General features: G+C 35.4%; 2 protein-coding genes, 1 long non-coding RNA gene and 1 pseudogene across 4 annotated transcripts; 3 read left to right on the top strand and 1 right to left on the bottom strand.

Annotated features, from left to right (window-relative positions):
* Window positions 1-1,218: 1,218 nt before the first annotated feature.
* Window positions 1,219-3,196, top strand: LOC131528397 (gastrula zinc finger protein XlCGF7.1-like). The gene is made up of 3 exons (XM_058757480.1): window positions 1,219-1,229; window positions 1,285-2,036; window positions 3,086-3,196. Exons 1-3 carry the CDS (start codon window positions 1,219-1,221, stop codon window positions 3,130-3,132), a joined length of 810 nt encoding a protein of 269 aa, XP_058613463.1. The 3' UTR covers window positions 3,133-3,196.
* On the top strand, window positions 3,068-3,965 carry LOC131529323 (gastrula zinc finger protein XlCGF49.1-like; annotated as a pseudogene).
* A 12,410-nt stretch (window positions 3,966-16,375) lies between these two features.
* LOC131528398 (vitelline membrane outer layer protein 1-like) lies at window positions 16,376-18,642 on the top strand. The gene is made up of 4 exons (XM_058757481.1): window positions 16,376-16,573; window positions 16,985-17,109; window positions 17,239-17,352; window positions 18,462-18,642. Exons 1-4 carry the CDS (start codon window positions 16,376-16,378, stop codon window positions 18,640-18,642), a joined length of 618 nt encoding a protein of 205 aa, XP_058613464.1.
* A 361-nt stretch (window positions 18,643-19,003) lies between these two features.
* LOC131528998 (uncharacterized) lies at window positions 19,004-25,485 on the bottom strand. Of its 2 annotated transcripts, none has more exons than XR_009267969.1 (4): window positions 25,318-25,485; window positions 24,976-25,034; window positions 24,574-24,634; window positions 19,004-19,515 (listed from the first exon to the last, which is right to left on the bottom strand). It is a non-coding gene; the product is annotated as an uncharacterized LOC131528998 (long non-coding RNA). The 2 variants fall into 2 exon arrangements; XR_009267970.1 differs by lacking the exon at window positions 19,004-19,515 and adding an exon at window positions 24,085-24,220.
* Window positions 25,486-25,828: the final 343 nt, after the last annotated feature.

Genomic DNA, 25,828 nt, shown 5'->3' on the forward strand with positions numbered 1-25,828 from the left:
CCCTCAAACGGAGAAAAAACCTCATGCTCATCGTCTGTCCCCGAGGCGCTGTCCACTCCAACCGCACATCAAGACACAAATAAGCGTAAGTTTCTGTTTCTAATGTCCTTTTTCTCTGGATTATTCTCCTCAGGGTTTTAGTAGGGCGGCCTCAACGCTTTCTGCGGGACAAACGTTTAATGGATGTTTGATTACAGCAATTAACCCTCATCAATAATCTTTCAGCTTCACTCTGAGCTGCTGTGAGAATTGAAGAATTGATAGTTTAACAGTGCTGGAAATCTAGAGCTCATTTCTGATTATAACAACACTTTTGAGAAGATAAACACTAAAATACCGTAAAAAAAACAGTTATGTACAGTAGATGAACACAACACTCATTTGATGTTTGTCATTATTAAGTGTCTGGATGCAAGAAAGTGTTTGAACATAAATCTTTCTCTCATTCTACATATATTAACTTTACATTGTATCATTCTTTCATGCATCCAGTTAACCAGTTCAAGTATGCCCTTTAGCTAAAACTGCTATGTTAAACTTAAAGTTTAAATGTTAAACTTTGTCTAAACTTGTTTCAGTTAAATATCAACATTGACAATCTACATATTTCAATACAATATAGTCAATCTATTCTATTTTTTGTTCTAACAGATTATTAGCAGATTGTGGTGATAGAAGTAAAATGTATACGTACAGCTGTTTGTGGATGTATGTGTGTGTGTATATATATTTATATTACTAGTATTTTAGTGATTTTTGTTTTTTCTATGTTGTAAAAAGTAAAATAAATCCATGGAATTGTTTCTAAATGACTGGATAATTGAGTCGTTTGGATAATTGAGAGTGATTGTAAGTGTTTGAGCATCTGCTAAATGAGCTCCATTGACTCCTTCAGTGAAGCCGTTCATGAGAGTTTTAATGCTGGGGAATATTCCCATCTTCCCACAGCTGAAGAAGAAGCAAGCAGGAGGAATTACTCCAGGAGAAACTACTGACATACTATTGATAAGATGGAGTTTGAGGAAGAACCCTGCAGAATTAAACATGAAGATACAGAGGACAAACAGGTTGGTGTTTCCTTCATTCTCTTTAATGACTGATGAGGAACATTCAGATGAAACCTGACAAATATTTTTTCCCTAAATTGTGACTGTATATTTCATGCCTTCATTTGTCCTTCTTTATTTGAATATTGAGGACTTTATATGTTGATTTTAGATGCAACAGAAGTGAATGAAGACAAACAACATCAGTTTCAAAAACCACATCGTTTCAAAAATGAAGGAAAGGCGGTCATTTCAGAGAATTTCAGCCAAACTGGAATGAATTTCACACAAAAACAAGCTGGAAAAATGGAGTCAAAGGATCTATCACCTGCTCCGAGTGTGGAAAGTCTTTCAGATATAAATCAATCCTTAACGGACACATGAGAGTTCACACTGGAGAGAAGCCTTATACTTGCACTCAGTGTGGAAAGAGTTTCAGTTCTAAAGGAAACCTAAATGATCACATGAGAGTTCACACTAGAGAAAAACCGTTCACGTGCACTCAGTGCGGAAAGAGTTTCAGAGACAGATGCAACCTCAAAGATCATCTGGTCTCTCACTCTGGAGTGAGATCGTTCAGCTGTGATCAGTGTGATAAAACATTTGCTGTGGCATCCAGATTAAGAACGCACCTTAAAATTCATGCTGCTGTGAAGCCTCATGTTTGCACTTTTTGTGGGAAGAGTTTTTCCGTACTATACACTTTAAAAGAGCACCAGAGTATTCATACTGGAGTGAGACCTTATATGTGCTTTGAGTGTGGGAAGAGCTTTGCTACGTCCAGCAGATTAAAAAAACACCAGAGGATTCACACTGGAGAGAGACCTTACAAGTGCTCACACTGTGGAAAGTGTTTTGCTCATTTATCAGCTTTAAATAATCATGAGAGAATTCACACTGGAGAAAAGCCGTACCAGTGCCCTTCATGTGGGAAGAGTTTCACCCAATTATCTAATCTATGGAATCATTCAAAAAAACAACGTTGTTTAAGTAAATAATGGAAAAATCAGTCCGTTAAATCTGTGTTAATGTTCATGAGTTGGTGTTAGAAACTCACTTATGCTTTTTGAATTTAAAATATAGTGAAATAAGTCCAGTTTGGGCTTGGGGTAGTTTATGGTTGAATGGGGTTTATTTGTAATAAAAATGGCATTTATTATATCTATGGCCAATAATGTTGCATGTAATGTACTGATGTCTATGAAAAATAAAAAGGAGCAAAAGTTAAGTGACTTATGAATTTATAAAAACTGGCCATTCCACAAGTTTGACTAATGGCACCATTTTATTGTCAACCATTTCAACTTACTGACTTTATAATATATATCACAAAACATTTCTAAATTTGCCGTATTTATCACATTTATTGGAATTTATTTGAAGAAATTTAGGGAGGCACATTTTAAGAAATAAATCTGTTTAATTTCCTTATATTAAAATCCATGCTGATCTCTTCTGATTTTCTTCATGTTTTTAGATACAGCAGTAGCTGATTGCTGTAGATTAGAATCAGTTACATTCACTTAAATGTGTGATTTAAGTAGTGAAAATTGGTTTCTTGCACTGTTCTATCTGACAAGCTTCAATAGATTTATTTGTCTTGATCCACTGGCTTTTCTGCTCTCATTTTATGCATTAAAAGTAAATTTAATGGAAATTTCAGTACATTATTATGCAACAATCTGACAAGATTAAATATCAACATTGACATTCTACCTAATGCAATACAATATAGTCACAATCTGTTCTATTTTCTGTTCTAACAGATTATTAGCAGATTGTGGTGATAGAAGTGAATGTGAGTGTTTGTAGGCTATGTTTGTCGATTTACATATTTTACTAGTAGTATTTAATTTTTTTTTTTTTTTTTTTTTAATGTTGTAAAAAGTAAAATAAATCCATGGAATTGTTTCTAAATGTTTGGATAATTGAGAGTGATTGTAAGTGTTTGAGCATCTGCTAAATGAGCTCCATTGACTCCTTCAGTGAAGCCGTTCATGAGAGTTTTAATGCTGGGGAATATTCCCATCTTCCCACAGCTGAAGAAGAAGCAAGCAGGAGGAATTACTCCAGGAGAAACTACTGACATACTATTGGAAAGATGGAGTTTGAGGAAGAACCCTGCAGAATTAAAGATGAAGATACAGAGGAACAAACAGGTTGGTGTTTTCCTTCATTCTCTTTAATGACTGATGAGGAACATTCAGATGAAAACTGACAAAAAATACATCTAAAACTAGACACCAGTAAACTAGATTTGTGGTAAATTGAGGCTAAAGTACTTTTTTGTTGTTGTTTCTTATTTGTCTTCCTTTAAATTAATTTTGAGGATTTCATATTTTGATTTTAGACTCAATGGAAGGGAACGAAGACAAACACCTTCGTTTTCAAAAACCTCATCACTTCACAAATGAAGATGGAAACACAGCTGTTTTACAGAATTTCAAACAAAAACAAAATCTAACAACTGGAGTCAAAGGATCCTTCACCTGCTCTGAGTGTGGAAAGAGTTTCATGCACAAAGGTCACTTTACTGTGCACATTAAAACTCACACTGGAGAAAAACCGTTCACATGCACTCAGTGTGGAAAGAGTTACAAGCATAAATCAAAACTCAAACGACACATGAGATCTCACACCGGAGAGAGGCCTTATACATGAACTCATTGTGGAAAGAGTTTCATTCATAAAGGAAACCTAAATGATCACATGAGAATTCACACTAGAGAAAAAACATTCACATGCTCTCAGTGTGGACAGAGTTACATATATAAATCACAACTCAAACTGCACATGAGAGTTCACACTGGAGAGAAGCCTTATACATGCACTCAATGTGGAAAGAGTTTCACATCCAGAAGTGTTCTGAGAAATCATCAGTTCTCTCACTCTGGGAAATCATTCAGCTGTGATCAGTGAGATAAAACATATGCTTATGCATGCAGCTTAAGAAAACATCTTAACATTCATGCTGGTGTGAAGCCTCATGTTTGTTCTTTTTGTGGAAAGAGTTTTTCAGCACTAACATCTTTACAAGAGCACCAGAGTATTCATACTGGAGTGAGACCTTATATGTGCTTTGAGTGTGGGAAGACCTTTAGTTCGTCAGGCAACTTAAAAACACACCAGAGGATTCACACTGGAGAGAAACCTTACAAGTGCTCACACTGTGGAAAAAGTTTCGCTCAGTCATCAACCTTGAAAACCCATGAGAGAATTCATGCTGGAGAAAAGCTCCAGAAAGAATAAATCATTCTTTCAGACACAACACGTTTGTCTAAAGGTTCAATAAATTGTTACAGGGAAAAAAAATATAAAAATCATATGTGACTCTAAATCTGCTGTTTATCAGACTGTGAGTACATTCAGTTTTTATTTTTATTTTATTTTGGTGACATAAATCTGACAACTTATAAATGCACTGATCTTTAACAGTGACCGATTAACGAACTAATGAGTCATAAGAGTCGGTTCATTTCAGTGAATCAAAAACAAAGGTAAAGCAAAAGCTGGAATTAGTTCCAACAGAGCGATTTAATCTAAAAAGAAATTATTTGTACATATGAACATGTCTGAAACAACATTATAGTTCATAAAATATTTTGTGTAGATCCTCAGAATTGCTTGGATGTCTCTATGAATGTATGATAATAGTTTGTAAGTAGTACCAAACATCTTCATCTAGATGTCGCTGCTTGTTTTCATTTCAACCACGTGGAATGCTCATATCTGTGATTTGCAAACTCTTCCTTTGTCTTTACTTTTTAAACGTTCACACATTTAATGGATGTCTGATTACAGCAATCAACCCTCATCAATAATCTTTCAGCTTCACTCTGAGCTGCTGTGAGAATTGAAGAACTGATAGTTTAACAGTGCTGGAAATCTAGAGCTCATTTCTGATTATAACAACACTTTTGAGAAGATAAAGAATAAAATAACAGTTATGTACAGTAGCTGAACACAACACTCATTTGATGTTTCTCATTATTTAGTGTCTGGATGCAAGAAAGTGTTTGAACATGAATCTCTGTCTCTCTCTTTCATTCATACAATTAGTAACCATTTCAAGTGCCCCCTGTGATGTTAAACGTAAAGTGTAAATGTTAAACTATATGTTATATTATAATCTTTGTTTGATTAAATATCAACAATGTCATTATACCTATTGCAATACAATATAGTCACAGTTTATTCTATTTTCTGTTCTGAGATTATTTCAGTCATTGGTAATTAGCAGATGGCGGTGATAGAAGTGAAATGTGTATCTGTTTGATGATTTAAATTCATATAATTTTACTATAGTGTTTAGTCTAATTGATTTTTGGTTTCTTTTTCTTTTCTTTTTTTCTGTTGTATAAATTACAATAAATACAATTGTTTCTAAACGACCGGATAATTGAGAGTGATTGTAAGTGTTTGATCATCTGTTAAATGAGCTCCATTGACTCCTTCAGTGAAGCCGTTCATGCGAGTTTTAATGCTGGGGAATATTCCCATCTTCCCACAGCTGAAGAAGAAGCAAGCAGGAGGAATTACTCCAGGAGAAACTACTGACATACTATTGATAAGATGGAGTTTGAGGAAGAACCCTGCAGAATTAAACATGAAGATACAGAGGGACAAACAGGTTGGTGTTTTCCTTCTTTCTCTTTAATGACTGATGAGGAACATTCAGATGAAACCTAACAAATATTTTTGAGACCATACTGAGTTGTGACTATATATTTTGTGCTTTCATTTGTTCTTTATTTAAATATTGAGAATGTTGTATTCATACTGGAGTGAGACCTTATATGTGCTTTGAGTGTGGGAAGAGCTTTGCTACGTCCAGCAGATTAAAAAAACACCAGAGGATTCACACTGGAGAGAGACCTTACAAGTGCTCACACTGTGGAAAGAGCTTCGCTGATTCATCAACCTTGAGACAACATAAGAGAAGTCATACTGGAGAAAAGCCGTACCAGTGCTCTTCATGCGGGAAGAGTTTTGTCACATCATCCAGTCTACAGACTCATATGAAAAAGCATTGTCCGAAGTCGTCTAAGTGAGCAAAGTTCACATTCAGATGCATGACTTCAGATTAAGAAAAAGATGGAATTTGTTTGAATATAGTATTTTAATCTAAGAGGGTGATTTGCTAAGATTAGTACTGAAGTTTTGACCATTGTCCTTCTCTCTTCACAACCACAGTAACATGATTTACATGATTCAACTTTACTGAACATCAAACATTTGTTTTGCATTAAAAATGTTTTGAAGATTTTCTGTTGAACAGTGGTGAGATTGTTTTTTTTCTTTCTGTTTTTGCTTAATGTCTACTCCAGTCATTATTGCAAAATGTGTGTATTTTTCACCTCTGTCACTGAATCTTTAATCAGCATCCACCACAGACCTTATTTAAAAAACCCATCATATTTGGGAAAAAATTAATGTATTTTTTTAAATATGTTGTACCAGTAGCACTCTGTTCTTATTCATTGTTCAAATGTAATTAAACAAATCCACACAACCGCAAAGTGAAGACTGATGTCTATTATTAGATGTAATGCACCTCACAGAGGCTCTTTATTTTATAAAAACTATACACAAGTTATATACAAATATAAGTAAAGCAGCGTTCTGTTGCAGTGATATTACAGTGAACAGTCTTTGGTTTCTCCAGGTTCTGAAACAAGTAAAATGAGGAGAACACCGCAAACAAGGTGCAAAATGCTGGTGAAATATTTTCTGAGACTTTCAGATCATGCTATATATGCTGCTGTCATTCACTTAAAACAAACACACGAGACTTTATAAATGTTAAGGACATAGTTCACCTCCCCTGCCATCATTTCTCATCCTCAAGTTGTTCCAAACCTGTATTGAACACAAAAGAAGATATTCTGAAGAATGTTGGTAGTCAAACAGTTGCTGGTAGACTTGCATATATATATTTTTAGACTGTTTGGTTACCATCATTCCTCAAAATATCTCCTTTTGTGTTCAGGAGAAGAAAAAAACTCATACAGGGACAACATGAGGGAGAGTAAATGATGACAGAACTTTAATTTTGGGGTAAACTTTTTTTCTTTAAGCATCCACTTGTGCTACACGAGTGTGTCCAGCAGAGAGCGACATACTGTGGCTTTAATGACCGATGAATGACCGAAGAAGATGAAGATGAAGGAGCTGAAGAGCTCAAAATAAGCTGGATGTACTGAAGTGACCTAAAGAGAAAAAGAGAGCAATTATAATACACTAAAACTAGATTTGTCAAAACAAATTTTGTTGCTTTGCGGTTGCTAGATTGTTTCCAATGCTAACACACACACACACACACACAAAACATTTCATTCTTATTTTAGTTCCACACATCAGTTTTTTTTCTCCTTCTCTAGACTATATCATTCTCTCACCTCATCTGTGACTGTCTGTAATTCACCAGAATGAAACTTTTCAGGTCCGTCTGCATCCAGACACACTGGAAAAAATAAAATATAAATTATAATATTTAATCGGGGAGAGTTGTCACACATTTTAAATGCTAAAAATATCCTTTTTACACCCAAACAATGATATGCATGTGTGTGCTACCTTGTGCTAAAAAGTCCATAATAAAATAGCCTGTAAGAAAAACCTGTGTAATGTCAGGTTTCATTGTAACAGCTTACCTCATACAAACACGAACGTGTTAAATGAACAGGAAATCTGTTGTAAATTTGGGAGGAGCTTATTCTTTCTCATAGTAGATATAATCTTAATTTACGTTTCTCCCGCCTCCACAAACCCCACCTTATATTAATCAGTGCTATATATTAACTAACTCTTAAAGGCTTTTAGGTTTGTTTAAAAAAAAAAAAAAAAAAAAAACTCTTGAGGAATATTTACTGAAATAAAAACTGTGACAACTAGCCCCGGCATTCATTTTCTGTAGCTAATAATCATTCAAACTTCTAAAGAACAGAACTGCAGACAAACTACTCACTGTTTGGTTTGTGCTGCATGCTTTCTCTGCGAGTATGCTTCAGTGTGCATTTCTCTCCTGGTTCTTTGGATCTTGAGTCTCTTTCTCTGCTGTTCATCTCTCATTTAATGTCTTTTGTCTTCCGTAGTATCTAATACTCCAGGTGCGATCTGTCACATTTCACCTTCCTTTCACAATGTCCTCTAGAAGTCAAATGCAATGATTGTCATGTGATTTTACTTTAACATCAACCATTTTCACTTAAGCGTGTAAACGTGGTATTTTGAACTCCGCTTTACAAGCACATTAAGATGAAAGTATTATATTTACCTTCTGATGACTAAAAAGTGAATCGAGCAGAAACATCCACATCAGCTCTGTGTGAATGAAAATCCTGTAATATCACCCTGATGAATGATGAACAATGCAACAGGTTCAGTGAGATCTGCGCTGTCACTTACACTCAGACTCCGCCCACTTGCGTCAAGCGTCAAAATGAAACGCGGAAAAGATAACTTACTTTACTGACAGTGGATAAAGTTATTTTTTAAATGCAACTTCTCTCTGACGAAATGTCTTTAAAAAACATTGAACTGCCGTAAAAAAGTCCACATTTTCAGCCAGTATATTATACATTCATTTTACGCACATTTTCGTTAACTCTTAAACACAACGCAATGCAGTGCAAAATTTAAAATACAGGTGCAACACTTTTTTAAATCAATACGAAAAATTCCTTCATATTAAAACAATGCATTGTGCTCTATTGTTTACAGATTTTTAGGTCAAATGATATGGGAAACAGACAATATTATAAATGCATAAACCACAGCAGGAGTGATACCCAGCCAAATATATATTTGGAATATTCTGTGAACCTTCTAAAAAATACTTTTTTTTTTTCTCCTTCAGTGTATACATTGCTTCACTTTCCACTACTTAATTTATTTTATTATTTTTAATTGAATTTATCTTTAACTGTGCATAATTATTTGGCTAGTTGCATTTGATTATTTGCGTTTAGCATTAGTTTCCCCTGCTGTTCACATCAGATCAGACACGTGACCCAACCATTGAGAATAGCAGGGGTTTTTAACTGTAGAACGTGCACTCCATCATTTTCTGACAGTGTAAAACCAAAACATCGGTGGAATGCAAAGGTGAATGAATGATTGTGAAGATCATGACGTACATGTGGTTATCTGCACGATGTGCTTCAGGAAGGGTGCGGTTCAAACATTGTAGACCTACTGTTCAAGATTAGATTTATTGATATTGTGAAAAATATCAAGTCAAGCCGAGTCAAAACTCTGATCTGGGAATGATATAGTGAGCAAACATGAATGAAATGCTTGAGCTTCCTTGTCACCTTCTGCAGTAAAACAAAAATGCTTTTATTAAGATTAAGAAATTCTATTTGTAGTTTATTTACATTTTCATGTATGATTGTCAGTCAATTGTTTTGTGCGTGTTTTTGATGGCGATTCAGTGTCACAAAACACCAGGAGCATCTTCTTAAATGCATGTATGTTACTCAATAAGCTTAAAGTCATAAACCGACATCAAACATTATGTTTCTGTAATGTAGACTTGCTTGGTTGTAATAGAAATGACGCAATCAGCTTAAGGTTAAAAATGCAAACGTCAGGGAAGTGACCTTGTGTTGAAGTTAAGAGTTGTAAAACCAGTAGTAAATTACTCCATTGTGTGTGCTAAGTCACGTGTTCAGTAGAGGAATTAATGTAAACATGCATGAACTCATGCATTAAAGGAGGATATAGCACTACGTAATTAATTAAAGGTCAAATATTTGATCCGTTTTATTAGTGAAGTAGCATTGCTGAAAATGAAATTTGTCTCAATTTTTTTTCTTAATTCATGTTCCTGGTCTAGATATAAAGATGATTTATCAGTGCATGTTATTCAAAAGAAAGAAAAAAAAAGTAGGCTATATACTTTATGTCATATAGTGTATAGTAATATAGCCAATATAGAATGTGTTCCTTCATATTCCATTTTATTTAGTTGTATTTTATTAAATATTTAAAATATTATTTATTTTAAATCTCATATGAAACAAAAAGGCAGTGTTCAATAGGCTGAAAAAAAATTGTTTAAATAATTTTCACTGAGAAATTACTACATGTAACAATTAATGACAAAGAAACGGCAAGTAATTAAATGTATTAAATGTTAAATTTTGAAGTACAAAGAGTGAAACAGTATTTCTTACCAAATGTACTCCAATAGTTTTAACTTTCAAAATATTTGAATACAGTGTATGTATGTTAATGCACTTATTTCTTCACTTATTTAGTTGCACTAGTAAACTACTCTGACAACAAAGCAGCTGTATTTATCATTGATCACTTTAGATATTCTATATATTTCAATGTGATAAGATATAGAAGGTCATATTTGTTGGCTGAAGTGAAATATTTATTGTGGAATGCAATGCAGCAGACACTTATATTTGGGTAATCATCATGATGACTGAGAACAAACACCTGTTCAGGAATGAGGACAGTGTAATGTACACTTGGACACTTTCATAACCTTTCACAAAGTGAACAGAATCAAAACAATACAGAAACTCAATCTCAGTGATCATTTAGTTCAAAAACAGAGATCATTGTGCACCTGAACGAGACACATGACACCAGTTACTAGATGCTTCAGATATAAACACCTTCTAAACGGAAAGTACGAGTACAGTAATGACACGTTTAAAGAAGAATAATCATCTTCTGCATGCCAGAATAAAGTGTCTGAAGTCACAGGACTATAGTTAAAATCTAGACAATTTGTCAACAAACCAAACTATGAAGCTTTAGGAAGTCTCCGGTCTCACTGTATAATCACATTGAACTTTCTGGAACAACTGCTTTACAGTCATTGTTCTCAGTGCTGCGCATAATAGAAATGAAAACTATGTACAGCTACAGTTTACAGTTTTACAATTTCAGTGTTAGTGCTTTAGCACATCATATGACACATATATATATATAAGCCTGTGTACACATTTTAACTCTAAATATGTTTAAATATGTACACAGTACAGTTGTATCATCAAGTTATGAACACAAAAATATTGGTGTTTTGTATTCCAGTCTCATTTGGAATCATTGACTGAAAGTGATGTGAAGAACATTCTAGGTGAGAAAAAGGCTTCTTTCTGAAGAGAAAAACACAGTGTTAGAAATCAAAACACATTCAAACCAATTCTTTGAACATGAGCAGTGAATCTCTCACCTCATTCTTGAATGTCCCTCACACAGAATGACACTCTGCAGGTCAGAATAGATGAAGGAAGACTGAAAACAAACAAATAAAGATTCAGGCTACTGTTTGAGTGAATCACATCAACCTTCCTGATCATATTCCACCCCAAAATAAAAACTGCCATTTCATTCAATTTTCTTCATGCTTTAAAGAAATAGTTCACCCAAAAACGAAAATCCAGCTGTAATAAATCAGAATAGATCACAAATTAAACCAATTATTTGCTGGTTTTCACCAAACACTGCAACATTGATTCATAAAAGATGAATATTAAAGGAATATTTCACCCAAAAACTAAAATTTGCAGAAGATGTGCTCATCAAGCCGTCGAAGATGTAGATGAGTTTGTTTCTTCATCAGATTGGGAGAAATGTAGCATTGCATCACTGTCTCAGCAAAAGGGTGAGCACATTTTCAACTGATTTTAATTTTTGGGTGAACTATTCCATTGAATGCTTTAATCATCTGTCCCTTCCGAACCTATAACCAAAGTGTCCCTCACGAAGACCCTAAATTTTTTTTTTCAGTCCAAAATTTTTATTTTTATTTTTTATTAATTTTTTTCTAATTATTTATGTAGGTTTTGTTATAAGTTGTGGAGATTTTTATTTTATTTTCCATAAATTCTAGATTTCTAGCATATTTGCATACATTTTTTCACAAAAACAAAACAAACAAAGACACAATTTCTACTTTAAACATCATTATCCATCAGGAACTAGGTCACTGAGTGTCTCTGAGGCCATCTGGCTGGGAAAAATGACAAAAAACTGCATTTATAGTTTCAGCCACCAGATGGGCCTATTGAACCCTATGGAGATTCTCAACTGAGCTCACCACTTTGAGGCTTCATTTAGCTTTCAGATGTATCTCAAGGCTTTCAGATATATATAAAAGCATTGTAAAAACAATATTTTGTAAAAAAAAAAAATATAAATTTATACTGTATTTTAATCCAAACACGTGCATATCCATACATTTTCATAAATATGTAATAAATATAAAAGATAAATTTTAAAATATAAAAATGATATCAAATGATTGGTTTTCATCTCATCATTCAAATTTAACTGTGTTTAGTCAATAAAAAAGTCAAAATGATATTCATTTCTCAGCAGAAACATTATTTATGTGTGTGTGTGTGTGTGTGTGTGCCTGTGTGTATGGATATGTGAGTTTTTCTGCAGTCTCAGCCCTTCATTTGGGTATGCATCTTTCCTGGATTGTGTCAGATTTTGTATGGTAAAAAAAAATTATTTTTATAAGAAATAAAGAATGTCTTGGAAAATCGGTTGGGATATAAAGCACAAGGGGCCTTAATTAGATCTCGTTTCCAGGATTTTTCTGAGATGGATTTTTATATTTTTTGGTTTAGAAAAGAAGAATGCTCAAAGTAGATTTATTCATTGCCTAAAGATGCTAATGGACAGGAGCTAAGTGAAGCATCAGATATACGTCAGAGTATTAGATTAGATTAGATTCAACTTTATTGTCATTACACAAGTACAGGTACAGGGCAACGAAATGCAGTTTAGGTCTAACCAGAAGTGCAATAGCAGCAAGTGCAGTATATACAATGGTTGAATAAGTGCAGGACAAGGATATGTACTGAATATATGTATAAATATATATAGAAAGATGGTTATTAATATAAACAGAATTTACAGGTGAATATGTATAGTGAATAAATATACAGATGGCTATTACTATAAACAGAATTTACAGGTGATATGTACTATCAATATAATATATATACAGATGACTATTACTATAAACAAGGTGTAAAAGTGCAGTGGAAGTGATTGCATATTACAATTAGACATACGGTGCAAAATGTTAATGTAAACATTGATAATGTAAACAACAGTCGGCAGTGCAAATGAGCATAATCCAATTTAGGTATGGTAGTGCAAGATACAAAAGTAAACAGTTGTTACTGTAATAAAAATTTACATTCAGTAGTGCAAATAAGGCCGATGTGAGGTAGGAGAGAAGAGTTAACAATATATGAGGAAGTGGATCAACGGGGGGTAGAGTTCAGTAAAGAGACAGCTCTGGGGAAGAAACTGTTCTTTAATCTGCTGGTCCTGGTCCTGGTCCGGAGGCACCTGAAACGCCTGCCGGAGGGCAGGAGAGAAAACAGTCTGTGGGCTGGGTGAGAGGAGTCCTTAAGGATGCTGCGAGCTCGATGCAGACAGCGTTTCCTCTGGATGTGTTCGATGGCAGGTAGTGGAGTCCCTGTGATGCGCTGGGCAGTTTTCACCACCCGCTGCAGTGCCTTGCGCTCCACAACAGAGCAGCTCCCATACCATACTGTGACACAGTTGGTCAGGATGCTTTCTATTGCGCAGCGATAGGAGTTCACCAGTATAGCAGAGGAGAGCTGATTCTTCCTCAGTGTCCTCAGAAAGAAGAGGCGCTGGTGAGCCTTCTTGACCAGGCTGGTGGTGTTGGTTTTCCACAACATGTCCGCCGAGATGTGGATCCCCAGGAACTTGAAACTGGAGACACGCTCAACAGCCATTCCATTGATGTGGATGGTGTCGTGTGTGCCTCTTGACTCCTTCCTGAAGTCCACGATGAGCTCCTTCGTTTTGGTGGTGTTGAGGAGCAGGTTATTTTCAGTGCACCATGTGGCCAGGTGCTGGATCTCCTCCCTATAGGCAGTCTCATCGTTGTTACTGATGAGGCCAATCACCGTTCAACATTGTTGAGTTCTTTGAGGAACTATACAAAAGTGAATATGTGGAAGATAGACAATTGTGTGAAGATTTCCTGAGTGATTTACCACAAGTAGAGGAAACAGCTAAGGCGAAATTAGTGGCACAATTAACTGAGAATGAGTTATATGAGGCTTAGCAAAGTATGGACAATAGAAGAGCTCCAGGAACTGATGGCCTCACAGTAGGGTTCTATAAAGCTTATTGGGGCATCTTAGGCAGTGATTTTTTGGAGGTTGTTTGTGATAGCATATTAAGGGAGAAACTACAGTTAACTTTGTTACCCAAGAAGGGTGACTTTAATTAAGAATTGGAGACCAGTATCCCTTTTGTGTGTTGATTTAAAAATATTGTCAAAAGCCTTGACTAATCGTTTAAAGAAAGTGATGGGGAAAATAATACATAATGATCAGTTATATTGTATGCCTGAAAGATCAATAATTGATAACGTCGCTGTAATCAGAGATGTTTTTGAAGTTAGACCAGGAGAAAGCCTTCGATGGAGATTATGAGTTTTGGTTTTCCCTATGAATTTATTAATTTCATTAAGATGTTATATTGTGACATTGAAAGTATTGTAAAGGTCAATGTTGGTTTAAGTGCAGATAAGACAGGGGTGTTCCCTATCAGGGATGTTATATTCCAGAACAGGGGTCGCATGGCATGACATGCCATTTTTCATTTTTCTGGTGTGTGTGTGTGACAAGGCCAATGCATTAAAACCGTTCAGTTTAGTCACAGTTTTATATTAATGCGCTGCTTTAATTGATGCAGTTATATGATGCATTTAATGAATACAATTATATGAAATCATGTTATATGATTAATTTAATTGACACACACACACCACTCGCACACAAATATCGGAGATCGCGCTGTGCAAAAAGTAACATTCAGAAGCTCATAAACTTCTTGTCAGCGCTGCCACGTGACTTTTATTAATCGATACTGAATTGCTACATTATATTTCTCAGCAACGAGGGGGGTAAAATCGCACTAAACTCTCTCTCTCTCTCTCTCTCTCTCTCTCTCAAAATGGCCATATTTGAGAAAAATATTTGAGAAAATTTGAGTAGTTTGCATCACTGGATATAGCTGTCGGTCATTTAACATTTCTATCATAAGACAGTTGACTAATATTAAATGATTTGCAGAAAAAAAACAACAACTTCATTTTAAGAGTATAGCCTATACATTAAAATGTCTTCATTTAGCTTGAGATGGATAGAGATCTCGAGATCAGAGTCACTGAAAAATGGAAAATGAGCTATTAGATATACAGTGCCATGTATCACACACAAACACACACACACAAATTCCAATCATATAACCTTATTATCTGCATGAGATATTTGTGATCAGATCCAGATGATTGCTGCTTGCGGCTATATTTTTGATGTTATTGTTTTTAAGTTTCACCAGCTTGAAACTGAAGAACGTGACCAGGGAAACTGAGAGTCATGTGACCTCATTGCTCTTGTATCGTGAACTCAAGCTGGTGTTTAGTGTTGATTTCTGCTTACAATTTCTATTTAACCTCTTAACTGTCACCCGTCCCGTCCCCTCCGTGAAGTTTACTTCACTACTTTACAATTAAATCCTAATCTAATCATGACAAACTATATATCATTGGAAAGGTCCAAGACTCCTAAATAGACCAGAAATTTTACCCCTTTTTTGTTAAAATATTATGTAGGAAAAGTAATAGATTAATTTATGACAAGAGTACATCTGAAAAATCTACATCATAACAGGAGTTCTGACCTTTGTCACAGAAAGTCTTCTTAGCTGCCTTTTTCTCTATCACGCTTTAGAAATCATAAGAAATTCTATATCAGTTGAAAACTTAAAATCTCAAAATGCATTCTTTGAAACCCATTTTAAAATCAGACATTGCATTACCATGGAAATGGTACATCAAAATCATGTTACAAAATGTTTTCATTCATGAATTATAAAAATTTAAGTTTGGATAGTGCACTATAATGTCTATGTTCAAAACTGTGAGTGACAGTTAATATTAATATTGAGAACTCATCAATCAAAGGTGTTTCAATCAAAGAGCACATGCCCGGCATATATTTCTCCACTGCTTAATATTTCTGTCTTAACTTTTTAGAGGCATATTACCAAGTAAAACACTTTCCATGGTCACTAACGGTCAAACACAGGCCTACAGATATTTTTGTTGGATCAGTGTTTGTATTTCTGCATGTTCACATGCAGGTTATTTCCGAGCGCTCAATGCTCCTGGCCGCTGATTGGCTAGAACTGGGATGTTACAACATTGAAAACCGTATAAATGTATTCTGAAGTTCTAAAGTCTCATGAACAGAATTAATCTCATCAGTATTTTCTATCGATTTTATCAGTTTGCAGCAATGCGTCACTTCCTTTCTTTACTGTTAGTTATTATTGGGCTGCAGCTGAGCATTCAGTCCATAGGAAGACGTTCTGAGCGAAGCGCCAGCAGACCTTACATATCAGTGCTGACTGTGACGAATGGGAAGTGGTTTGGGTCGTGGGGTGAAGTAGAAATGTGTCCAAGGGGAACTTACGCTGCAGGGTTTAGTTTAAAGGTAAGTCATGACTGGATTATGGTAATATGGGGGTTTCTTAGTGATTAAACATGTAAATTGGTGACTGAAGGTTCAGATGCTGTTTGTCATTTAACCTGGGTTCTGAACTGCACCTGCTTAAGATTTCAGTGCCTGCTTAATACTAAAGAACATGAAGATGTTACTATGAGATGGGTTTGAGTTAACTGTAAAATATTGCTTGTGGCCCTCTCTTTCAAATTTACATTTACATCTATTAATTTAGCAGATGTGTTTATCCAAAGCAACTTACAATTGGGGAATACATCAAGCGATTCATCTTAAAGAGGCAAATAGACACAGCTTATAATACCAAGTTTCAGGCATTGCTCAAATGAGTGAGTTCAAATTGTTCAAATGGAGGATTGTCATGTTGTTGCTGTTGTTTTTAAGGTGGATAAACCGTCCTCTGGGGATAACAAAGGACTCACTGGGATTCGTCTTCACTGTATCAGCCCATTGAGAGCCTTACTTGACTTACATGACGACTACTCCTCAGTTCGGTCAGAAGTAGGAAGGTAATGGGCTCAGATTTTGAGTAATAAAACTAGTTATAGCAGGTTTTATTAAGAATTCTTACATTAAGGGTTAAGAATTTTCTTGAAAATAAAAATCGACTTGATCAATAAAACTGTGTTTGTCCACAGCTGGGGTGAGTGGACAGAAATCAAATGGTGTCCTTGTTGTTTCTTGACTGCTTTTAAGCTGAGAGTCGAATCTTACCAAGGATTTGGTGATGACACAGCCGCAAACAACATCAGGTGAATATGTGCTGCTATAAGTCATAATGTTTTTTGTTGTTAAAGCTGTACAATTAATATCAGTGAATATAAGCATGCTGTGATTGTGCACAAGGCACATTTGAAACAACAGCACGATTGTATAATATTGCTTTTTTACAACAGTTCAATGAACAATAAATTACAGAGGTCATACATTGCTTTGTTTTATTTTATAATGTTACTGTTTTATAATGTTAGTTAGGCTAAGAGGCAATGATGAAGAAATAGGTGTTGATCTGTCTGTGCAAGCAGTCCTGTGCTCATCTCTATTACATAATAAAGAGGAGGAAGTGGAAAATGAATAATTTTGGCAGCTTGGTTTCAATAAAATATGTTTGACTAACAAGAAAGTTTTAAAGGCATAATTCATCCTAAAATGACAATTCGGTAGCACTTTATTTTATGGTCCTGTTAGCCAAGTACATCCTATGTACTTATTATGACAATTACAATAACTGGGTAATAACTTTACTAACCCTGAACCTACCCCTAAACCTAACCTTAACCCATGTAGTTACCTTGTACAACCAGTTCTTTTAATGGGTAAGAACACTGTAAGTACATGTAAAATAAAGTGTAACTGAAAATTCTGTCATCATTTACTCCCCTTTAAGAATGTGGGTATAGATGCCACAGAATGGAAAAACATACTATGGAAGTCAATGTTGACCTACATTCTTCAAAATATCTTCTTTTGTGTTCAAAAGATGGAAGTGACTCGTACAGGTTTGGAACAACTTGAAGGTGAGTAAATGATGACAGAATTTTCATTTTTGTTCGTTTTTATAGTACAATGGCCTCTTATGTCAGAAGATCAGGGGAAATTTGATTTCTCAATTCATGACCAAACACTGCTTGAACAATCAGATTCGAGAACCAGAACTAACTGTTGTATAAACATGACCATCAAACACAGACCTGATAAAACTGCATTGGGTTCCAAGAGAGTGTTTGCCTTTATAGTTAATTACTATAAATGCATAAGCTGAACATAATGAATTTACATATGACAAAGAAGAAAAACATATTTTGTTAGTATTGGTTATTTTATGATGATCATAATATTGTCACATCTGAATTTTCTCCAGATTTAAATGCAGTCAAGAGACTGAGCTAGAGGGTAAAGGCACAAGCTGGGGTGAGTGGGGTGGCTGGAGTCAAAAGTGTGAACGAGGAGGAATATGTGGCATCAAGACACAGGTAGAAGGGCCACAGGGAAATGGAGACGACACCGCTCTTAATGACGTGATTATGTACTGCTGCGATTAAGGTGATGTGATTGCAAACACACACACACAGCAGAGCAACTTCACGTAAAACACTGCTTGTTTGTTTGTTTGATTACACAGTGGAAGTGTTGGCTGAGCCGAGTTTGGTTCTTCTTTCAGGTGTTAAAGGATGACAACAAGAAAAGAGAGAAGATCAAATGGATCATAATTGATCATCATACTATAATGAACTAACATGAATTGCATTATACAGTAGTTTAATGTGCAGTCAGCTGGTCATAACATAAGTTTGATAGACATCCTCTCACTTATTACACAGCTACTTGCCAAAAAGTTAATAAATAGACATGAAATATTAATTTGAGTTCATTTTCATTTAATCTTTAATTTTTTAGCTGGAGACTCCTGATCTGGCACCAAATATCAGTGTTAAAGTTTCTTTCTATGAAGCACCTTGTAGTGTCACATCCTATTTTGTAACACCTTACATCAGATGTTTCATTACATTAGTATATTCGACAGATGCTTCTATACAAGTGATTTACATTGCATTCAATGTAGGGATGCATCAATCCGATACTCAGTATCGGTATCAGCTCCGATACTGGCATTTTGTGCCGGATCGGGTATCGGTCAAACGAGACCAATCCAAATCCGATATTGTGCGTATATTATTCTGTGTTATTGTTAAGCCCCACAAAAGGCACCAAATCATAATAAAGCACCATAAAGTTTTGGTGCTCTATATTTCAAGTGTTCTAAAGCAGTTCAATAGTTTAATGTGAGGTACAGATGAATGTTTCAGTCAAGTTGATGTAAACTCTTCTCTCCGCTGCGTCTGTCTGTCATCCTTCATTCAGCATTCAGTTACGACAGTCAAGAGGATTAAACTCTCAGCAAGAGCGCACAGAAACTGAAATTTAAAAATGAAATTAAATCACACAGATTTAATACACTATGCGTACTTTTGCGAAATGAAAGATTATTAATAGCCTTTCTTGTTCTGTCCTATGATAGGACAGAACATGAAAGGCTATTAATAATCTAATGTATAGCACAGTAATGGAGGCAGCAACATATAATAGATAGGACTCATAACTATCGTGTGTTGCTGTCTCATTACTGTACTATACATTTAAAAGAAATGTTTTTAATTTTATAATATATATATATATATATATATATGTATATGTATATACATATATACATACACTCTAAAAAACGCTAGGTTAAATACAACCCAGCGCTGTGTAAAATATGGACGAACCCAGCAATTGAGTTGTCAGATGGTTGGGTTAAACATTTAACCCAACTGTTGGTTGAAAACAACCCAGCATGTGTTCTGTCCAATATTTACCCAGCACTAGGTTGTAACCCAGCATTTTTTAGAGTGTATATATATATTAGGGGTGACCCCGAACAGTCGACGATTCAATGCTTCGATAGGAGGAGCCTGATTCGACTCCTAATCTCACAGTCAAATATTCGCAGGGTCTTATGATCATACCATTTTGTCTATATGGGGGTGCTCAAATGTCTGATTTCACATAGAACTACCGGTTTCCCCCGAATAAGTTAATATACAGCCTATTATGATAATACTGTAAATAAGAATCTGAAAAGAAAGAAGCTTTAAATAAATATTTTAACGTGCGTGAATAAATCCAACCACCCCTATAGATTTAAGTTTCACTTGGAGGCATGGATTTAAATCTTTAGCAAGACTCAAACTGACACAGGCAGAGTGAAAGACTGGATTTTTTCAATCAGGTAGGGTACAAGTGATTTCAAAACATTTCAGCTGGTTTATATATATAGTATATATCATGTATATATTATTTATCTCATATACGATGCATTTGGTTGAGTTACGCTGCAGTAAAGCGCTTGTAGTACTACGGTGATTATCTCTTCAGCGCGCAGCGTCAGCAGGGCACACAACAATGCATAATATTAATGACTATGACTGGGACTGTCATATACACATAACACTATAATGAGAACACTATTATAATAAAACACTGTGAATTTTTAGAGTTTAGTTGCTGTGTTTCTGCACGCTGTTGTGTGAAGAAGGCGTCCACAAAAGCAGTTCATTCAGAGCCACGCAGTCACATTCATGTATTCAGGGCATTTTGTGCAGATGTTAATGTTACGTTGTATAAATAAATAAGGGTATTCTATATGAGATAAATGAGTTAAAGCCCATTGGTTAAAAACCTGCCATTATATGCTTGAGCACACAGCTCAAAACAGAAGTGCAGAACATTAATAGCTGGTGAGTTTGCTGGCCAGTCAAGCACACCAACATCATGGTCATTTAACCAACTTTTGGTGCTTTTGAATGACTTGTACATACACTATTTGGACAAACGTATTGGGACACCCCCTTCTTTAGAACAGAAAAAGGCACTTCCAAAACTGTGGCAACAAAGATGGAAACACAATTTATGTATTTAAAAATTGTATTTCCATCTCTGTTGCAACAGTTTTGGAAGTGTCTAAAATGACTGTACCCATATGTACAAGCCATTGGTGTTTGGTAAAGAGTTTTGGTAAAGCGAACCATCAGCAGACCTTTCAGATCTTTGCTGACGTCCATAACGGGATGCGATGGGGCTCGTGGGGTCAGAAAGAAATGTGTCCAACTGGAATGTATGCGACAGGTTTTGGTCAGTATACAGTAGTGTGAGGTTTAGTGGTTGGTAAGCACTTCAATCAAAACAATGAATGATTATTGTGGTTCAGAGTGATTATTGTGACATTATTAAAACAAATCTGTTTACTACTGGACTGGTTAGGGTTAGGGCAGTGGTCTCAAACTCAGTTTCTGGCGGGCCAAAGCTCTGCAGAGTTTAATTCCAACCAGCTCCAACTCACACCAGGGACCTGTACCATGAAGCCAGTTTAGCTCTCTAGCCAAGTAAGTTTCGGTTTAGTATGCGCCAACTCTGGGTTTTAGGTATGAAAGTGGCTTGGCTTTTAACTGTGTTCACGCTCCACAGCTAACCTGCTCCAGGGAAGGTTATGTTCTGGTTTAGAGATCTCAAACTGAAATCTCACCAATCAGCTTCAAGCAAAGTGGCACATCTCCGATGCAATAAAGCCACTCCCCCAGTTTCTTTTACTCCAAATTAAAGGATGCCACATAGTAAAACATTTTTAAAGATAATATTTTTAGAGATGATTATTTGTATAATTATTTTATATGATTTATATAATTATTTTACCCTTAATCCATTACACAAGTTAGCTTTATTTAATAGTAATTATTAAGCTTTTATTTTAAATTAATATAAACGTATAGATGCAATATATATGCAATATAAATAAGTTTTAGAATCAATAGCTTTAAACATGACTACATATGAGCTTAGATTTTTAAATGTTTTACGCCCGTTTCACAGCACAAACGTGAGCAGCATGTATTTTTTTCAGCGTACATGTTAACAAATGAGTGCATTCACACTGGAAGCAGGAGCAGCATGTGAGCATCAAGCAGGAGCATCACGTGAGCAGCAGTGCCGCGATCATTTTGGTGCTGAGTCTATTTTTACTGCGCCGCTTACGCTGAATTAAAGCCACAGTGTAATGTTCTTGATCAATATTGACCGGATTAACATGAAAAATAACAAATGTCACCATAAAATCATGTAAGCGAGGTGTTTCGTGTTTCACAATCACCATATGAAAAAATAAAGTAAACAAAAACCCAAACTTTGCCCAAACTTCAAAGGTCTGTTAAATTAATAAAACTAGAGGCATTTATTAACTTTAAGATGACTTTTTATCATGTAAACTACTTATATACAGCAAGTTATTTACATATGTGTGTGGGACAGATGTGAGGGGGACACGGTCGCATCGCAGCAGAGTATGCTGGCCATATCATACATCAAAGCACATGTCAAAGAGAGACATGACAATACTCTGTCTGTTTTGCAGTATACACGCCGTGGTTCAGCTGCGCGCGACAAACTCTGCCAGTGTAAATGCACAATGGGCACGCACTGCTTCAGTGCTGTGCCACTCACGTTTGCGGTGAGAAACGGGTGTTATATCTATAAATATTATCAACTCTAAAAACTAACTTTACAACTTTTACAACCTGAATTCCGGAAATGTTGGGACATTTTTTAAATTTGAATAAAATGAAAACTAAAAGAATTTCAAATCCAAGCCAATATTTTATTCACAATAGAACATAGATAACATCAATTTTTTGCTGCTGCAGGTCTCAAAATAGTTGGGACGGGGGTATGTTTACCATGGTGTAGCATCTCCTCTTCAGTTTGAAGACGTCTGGGCATCGAGGTTTTGAGTTTCTGGAGTTTTAGTGTGCGTGGTCGTCTTAATGATGCGCCAAATGTTCTCTATAGGTGAAAGATCTGGACTGCAGGCAGGCCAAGCACCCGGACTCTTCTACTACGAAGCCATGATGTTGTAACAGCCGAAGTATGTGGTTTTGCATTGTCCTGCTAAACAAGGTCTTCCCTGAAATAGACGTCGTCTGGAGGGGAGCATATGTTCTATGCTCTAAAACCTTTATATACCTTTCAGCATTCATAGTGCCTTCCAAAACATGCAAGCTGCCCATACCGTATGCACTTATGCACCCCCATACCATCAGAGATGCTGGCTTTTGAACTGAACGCTGATAACACGCTGGAAGGTCTCCCTCCTCTTTAGCCCGGAGGACATAGCATCCGTGATTTCCAACAAGACTGTCAAATTTGGACTCGTCTGACTATAGAACACTTTGAAACAGTCCATTTTAAATGAGCCTTGGCCCACAGGACACGACTTGACCATGTTCACATATGGCTTCCTTTTTGCATGATAGAGCTTTAATTGGCATCTGCAGATGGCACAGCGGATTGTGTTCACTGACAGTGGTTTCTGGAAGTATTCCTGGGCCCATTTAGTAATGTCAATGACAGAATCATGCCGATGAGTGATGCAGAGTCGTCTGAGGGCCCGAAGACCACAGGCTTCCAACAAAGGTCTTCGGCCTTGTCCCTTACGCACAGAGATTTCTCCAGTTTCTCTGAATCTTTTGATGATGTTATGCACTGTAGATGATGAGATTTGCAAAACCTTTGCAATTTGACATTGAGGAATGTTGTTTTTAAAGTATTCCACAATCTTTTTACGAATCTTTTTAAAAGCAGCCAAATGTATTAAACATAATAAACCCGTTTAGGCAAGAACCAGACATGGGTGTCAAAGGCTAATAAAATATGTTTAATGGGACTGAATTTGTATTTAACATGATTACAATTTAATAAAAACATTAGAAATTGATAATTATATTACGTTTCCTTTCCACGGTTATTCAAACAGTGAATAAATTATAGGTATAGTGACATCATCACTAACTGTGATCTATTGTGAGTTTAAGCACTCTCAAAAAAAACAACAACTATCGTTATAATCATTGAAGCTGTGTGCACTGTGAAATTAATCTCTTACTTACATTGTACGTACATCTGCACTTTGTTGTTTATGATGAGAGAATTCGCAAGAGTCCGGAATTCAGTCAGAGAACGTGTGCGCACTTAAAGATGATGAGTTTCAGCGCTGAATCATTGGAACACTTTTGATTGGCCATTGCATTCCTAACCTCAACAGAATTGTGTGTGATTGGTTAAAATGCGCAACACTTTAAAATGCCTAAAATGAAATCTCAGATCTTAATTTAATGCCACAATCGACACTGTCTATTAATTTTCACTTTGTTAGCAACAAACGTAATAGATTTCATTTGTTTGTGCAGGGGTATTTCTGTCCAATTTAGTGGCATTTTTAATGGAGGACAGCAAAAACAGCAATTTTATCTCATATTAAAAGATCATAAACACACTGACACTTATTGAGTGTCTCTTCAGGAGTCAGTTCTTACCTGTATTAAGTATAATTTAACTAGAGATAGTTAACTCAAAAAAATAAAAGTTCAGTCATTTTTACTCACCCTGATGTTGCTGGTGTCAAACAGTGCTTAAGTAGTCTTGGACAGAATGAACTGGGCAGACCTAAAAGACAGATGTTTTAAATAAAATTATTATTTTTTCCATTCATATTATTTAATGGACAACAACAAGAACAGCAACAACTATCAATATTAAAAGATCTTGAACATAATAAAGAATTTACTTATGTTTTCCACCAGTTTAAGACAAGTTTTGTGACTAGCTGTCAATTTCTATTAAGTTACTACATGTAATTCTGTCAACTGATTTCAATTAAAAGATGAATGATGTATTTATTGAGTGTCTTTTCATGGATCAGTTCTTATCTGGATTAAGCATAATTTAACTAGAGATAGTTAACACAAAAAATAAATAAATACAAATAAAAAATAATTTTTACTCACCCTGCAGTTGCTGGTGTCAAACAGTGCTTAATTGGTTTTGGACAGTGAATTGGGCAGATCTAAAAGATTTTTAAATAAAATTAGTATTTTTTTCCCATTCAATGACAAGAACAGCAACAACAACCAATATTAAAAGATCTTGAACATAATGTAGAATGTTTTCCTCCAGTTTATAAGACAAGTTTTGTGACTAGCTGTGGATTTGAAATACATTTCTACATCACTTTATGTGATTGGATATCATTAAAAAGATGAATGATTGCGTATTTATGGAGTGTCTCTTCATGGGTCAGTTGTTAGTAATTTTTTGAAAAAAAATTAAAATTCAGTTTTTTTACTCACCTTGGTGTTGTTGACCTTTCTTTTTTCGTACACTTAAAAATGTCCTTGCTCTTGATTGTATAATAGCATTGAAATAAGCTTTAAAGGATGCAAAACAATATAAAATACTCGTTTGCGACTCGTTCCTGGAGACATATGGTTTGGTTTTCTGTCTGAGGTAAATATGTCCGTTACTGACAGTTTAATTCACCGCGAGAATTTAAAAATGGGCGCGAAATGGGCTGAGCGCGCCGGCTCGAACTGCCGCTCTAATGAACGCACAGAAGTGCAACAGTGGAGGTCAAGCTTTTCGTCAAATAATAAATTACATTTAGGTTTGTTTTACCAACTAATATTGAAAGCGTTCAGAAAATGAAAAGTCATAACTTCAGAACAACACCAAGGGAGGAATTACTGATTTGTGTAACCCTTTCAATTACCACAATTATCCCTCAGATTGTAAAACTGAAACATAAATGCACAATGAAAATGTTAATAAATTAACATAAGAATGATGATGATAGAATTACTT

Source organism: Onychostoma macrolepis, chromosome 21 (genome assembly GCF_012432095.1).
Source record: "Onychostoma macrolepis isolate SWU-2019 chromosome 21, ASM1243209v1, whole genome shotgun sequence".
NCBI classification, from domain to species: domain Eukaryota; kingdom Metazoa; phylum Chordata; class Actinopteri; order Cypriniformes; family Cyprinidae; genus Onychostoma; species Onychostoma macrolepis.

What these genes read in the sequence shown, in the direction of transcription:
- LOC131528397 (XM_058757480.1), top strand. An exon ending in AAAAAAACAACGTTGTTTAA is followed by an intron (nt 2,037 to 3,085) that starts GTAAATAATGGA and finishes ATCTTCCCACAG; the next exon opens with CTGAAGAAGAAGCAAGCAGG.
- LOC131528398 (XM_058757481.1), top strand. Translation starts at nt 16,376, where the DNA reads ATGCGTCACTTCCTTTCTTTACTGTTAGTTATTATTGGGCTGCAGCTG. An exon ending in CTGCAGGGTTTAGTTTAAAG is followed by an intron (nt 16,574 to 16,984) that starts GTAAGTCATGAC and finishes GTTGTTTTTAAG; the next exon opens with GTGGATAAACCGTCCTCTGG. An exon ending in ACAGCCGCAAACAACATCAG is followed by an intron (nt 17,353 to 18,461) that starts GTGAATATGTGC and finishes AATTTTCTCCAG; the next exon opens with ATTTAAATGCAGTCAAGAGA.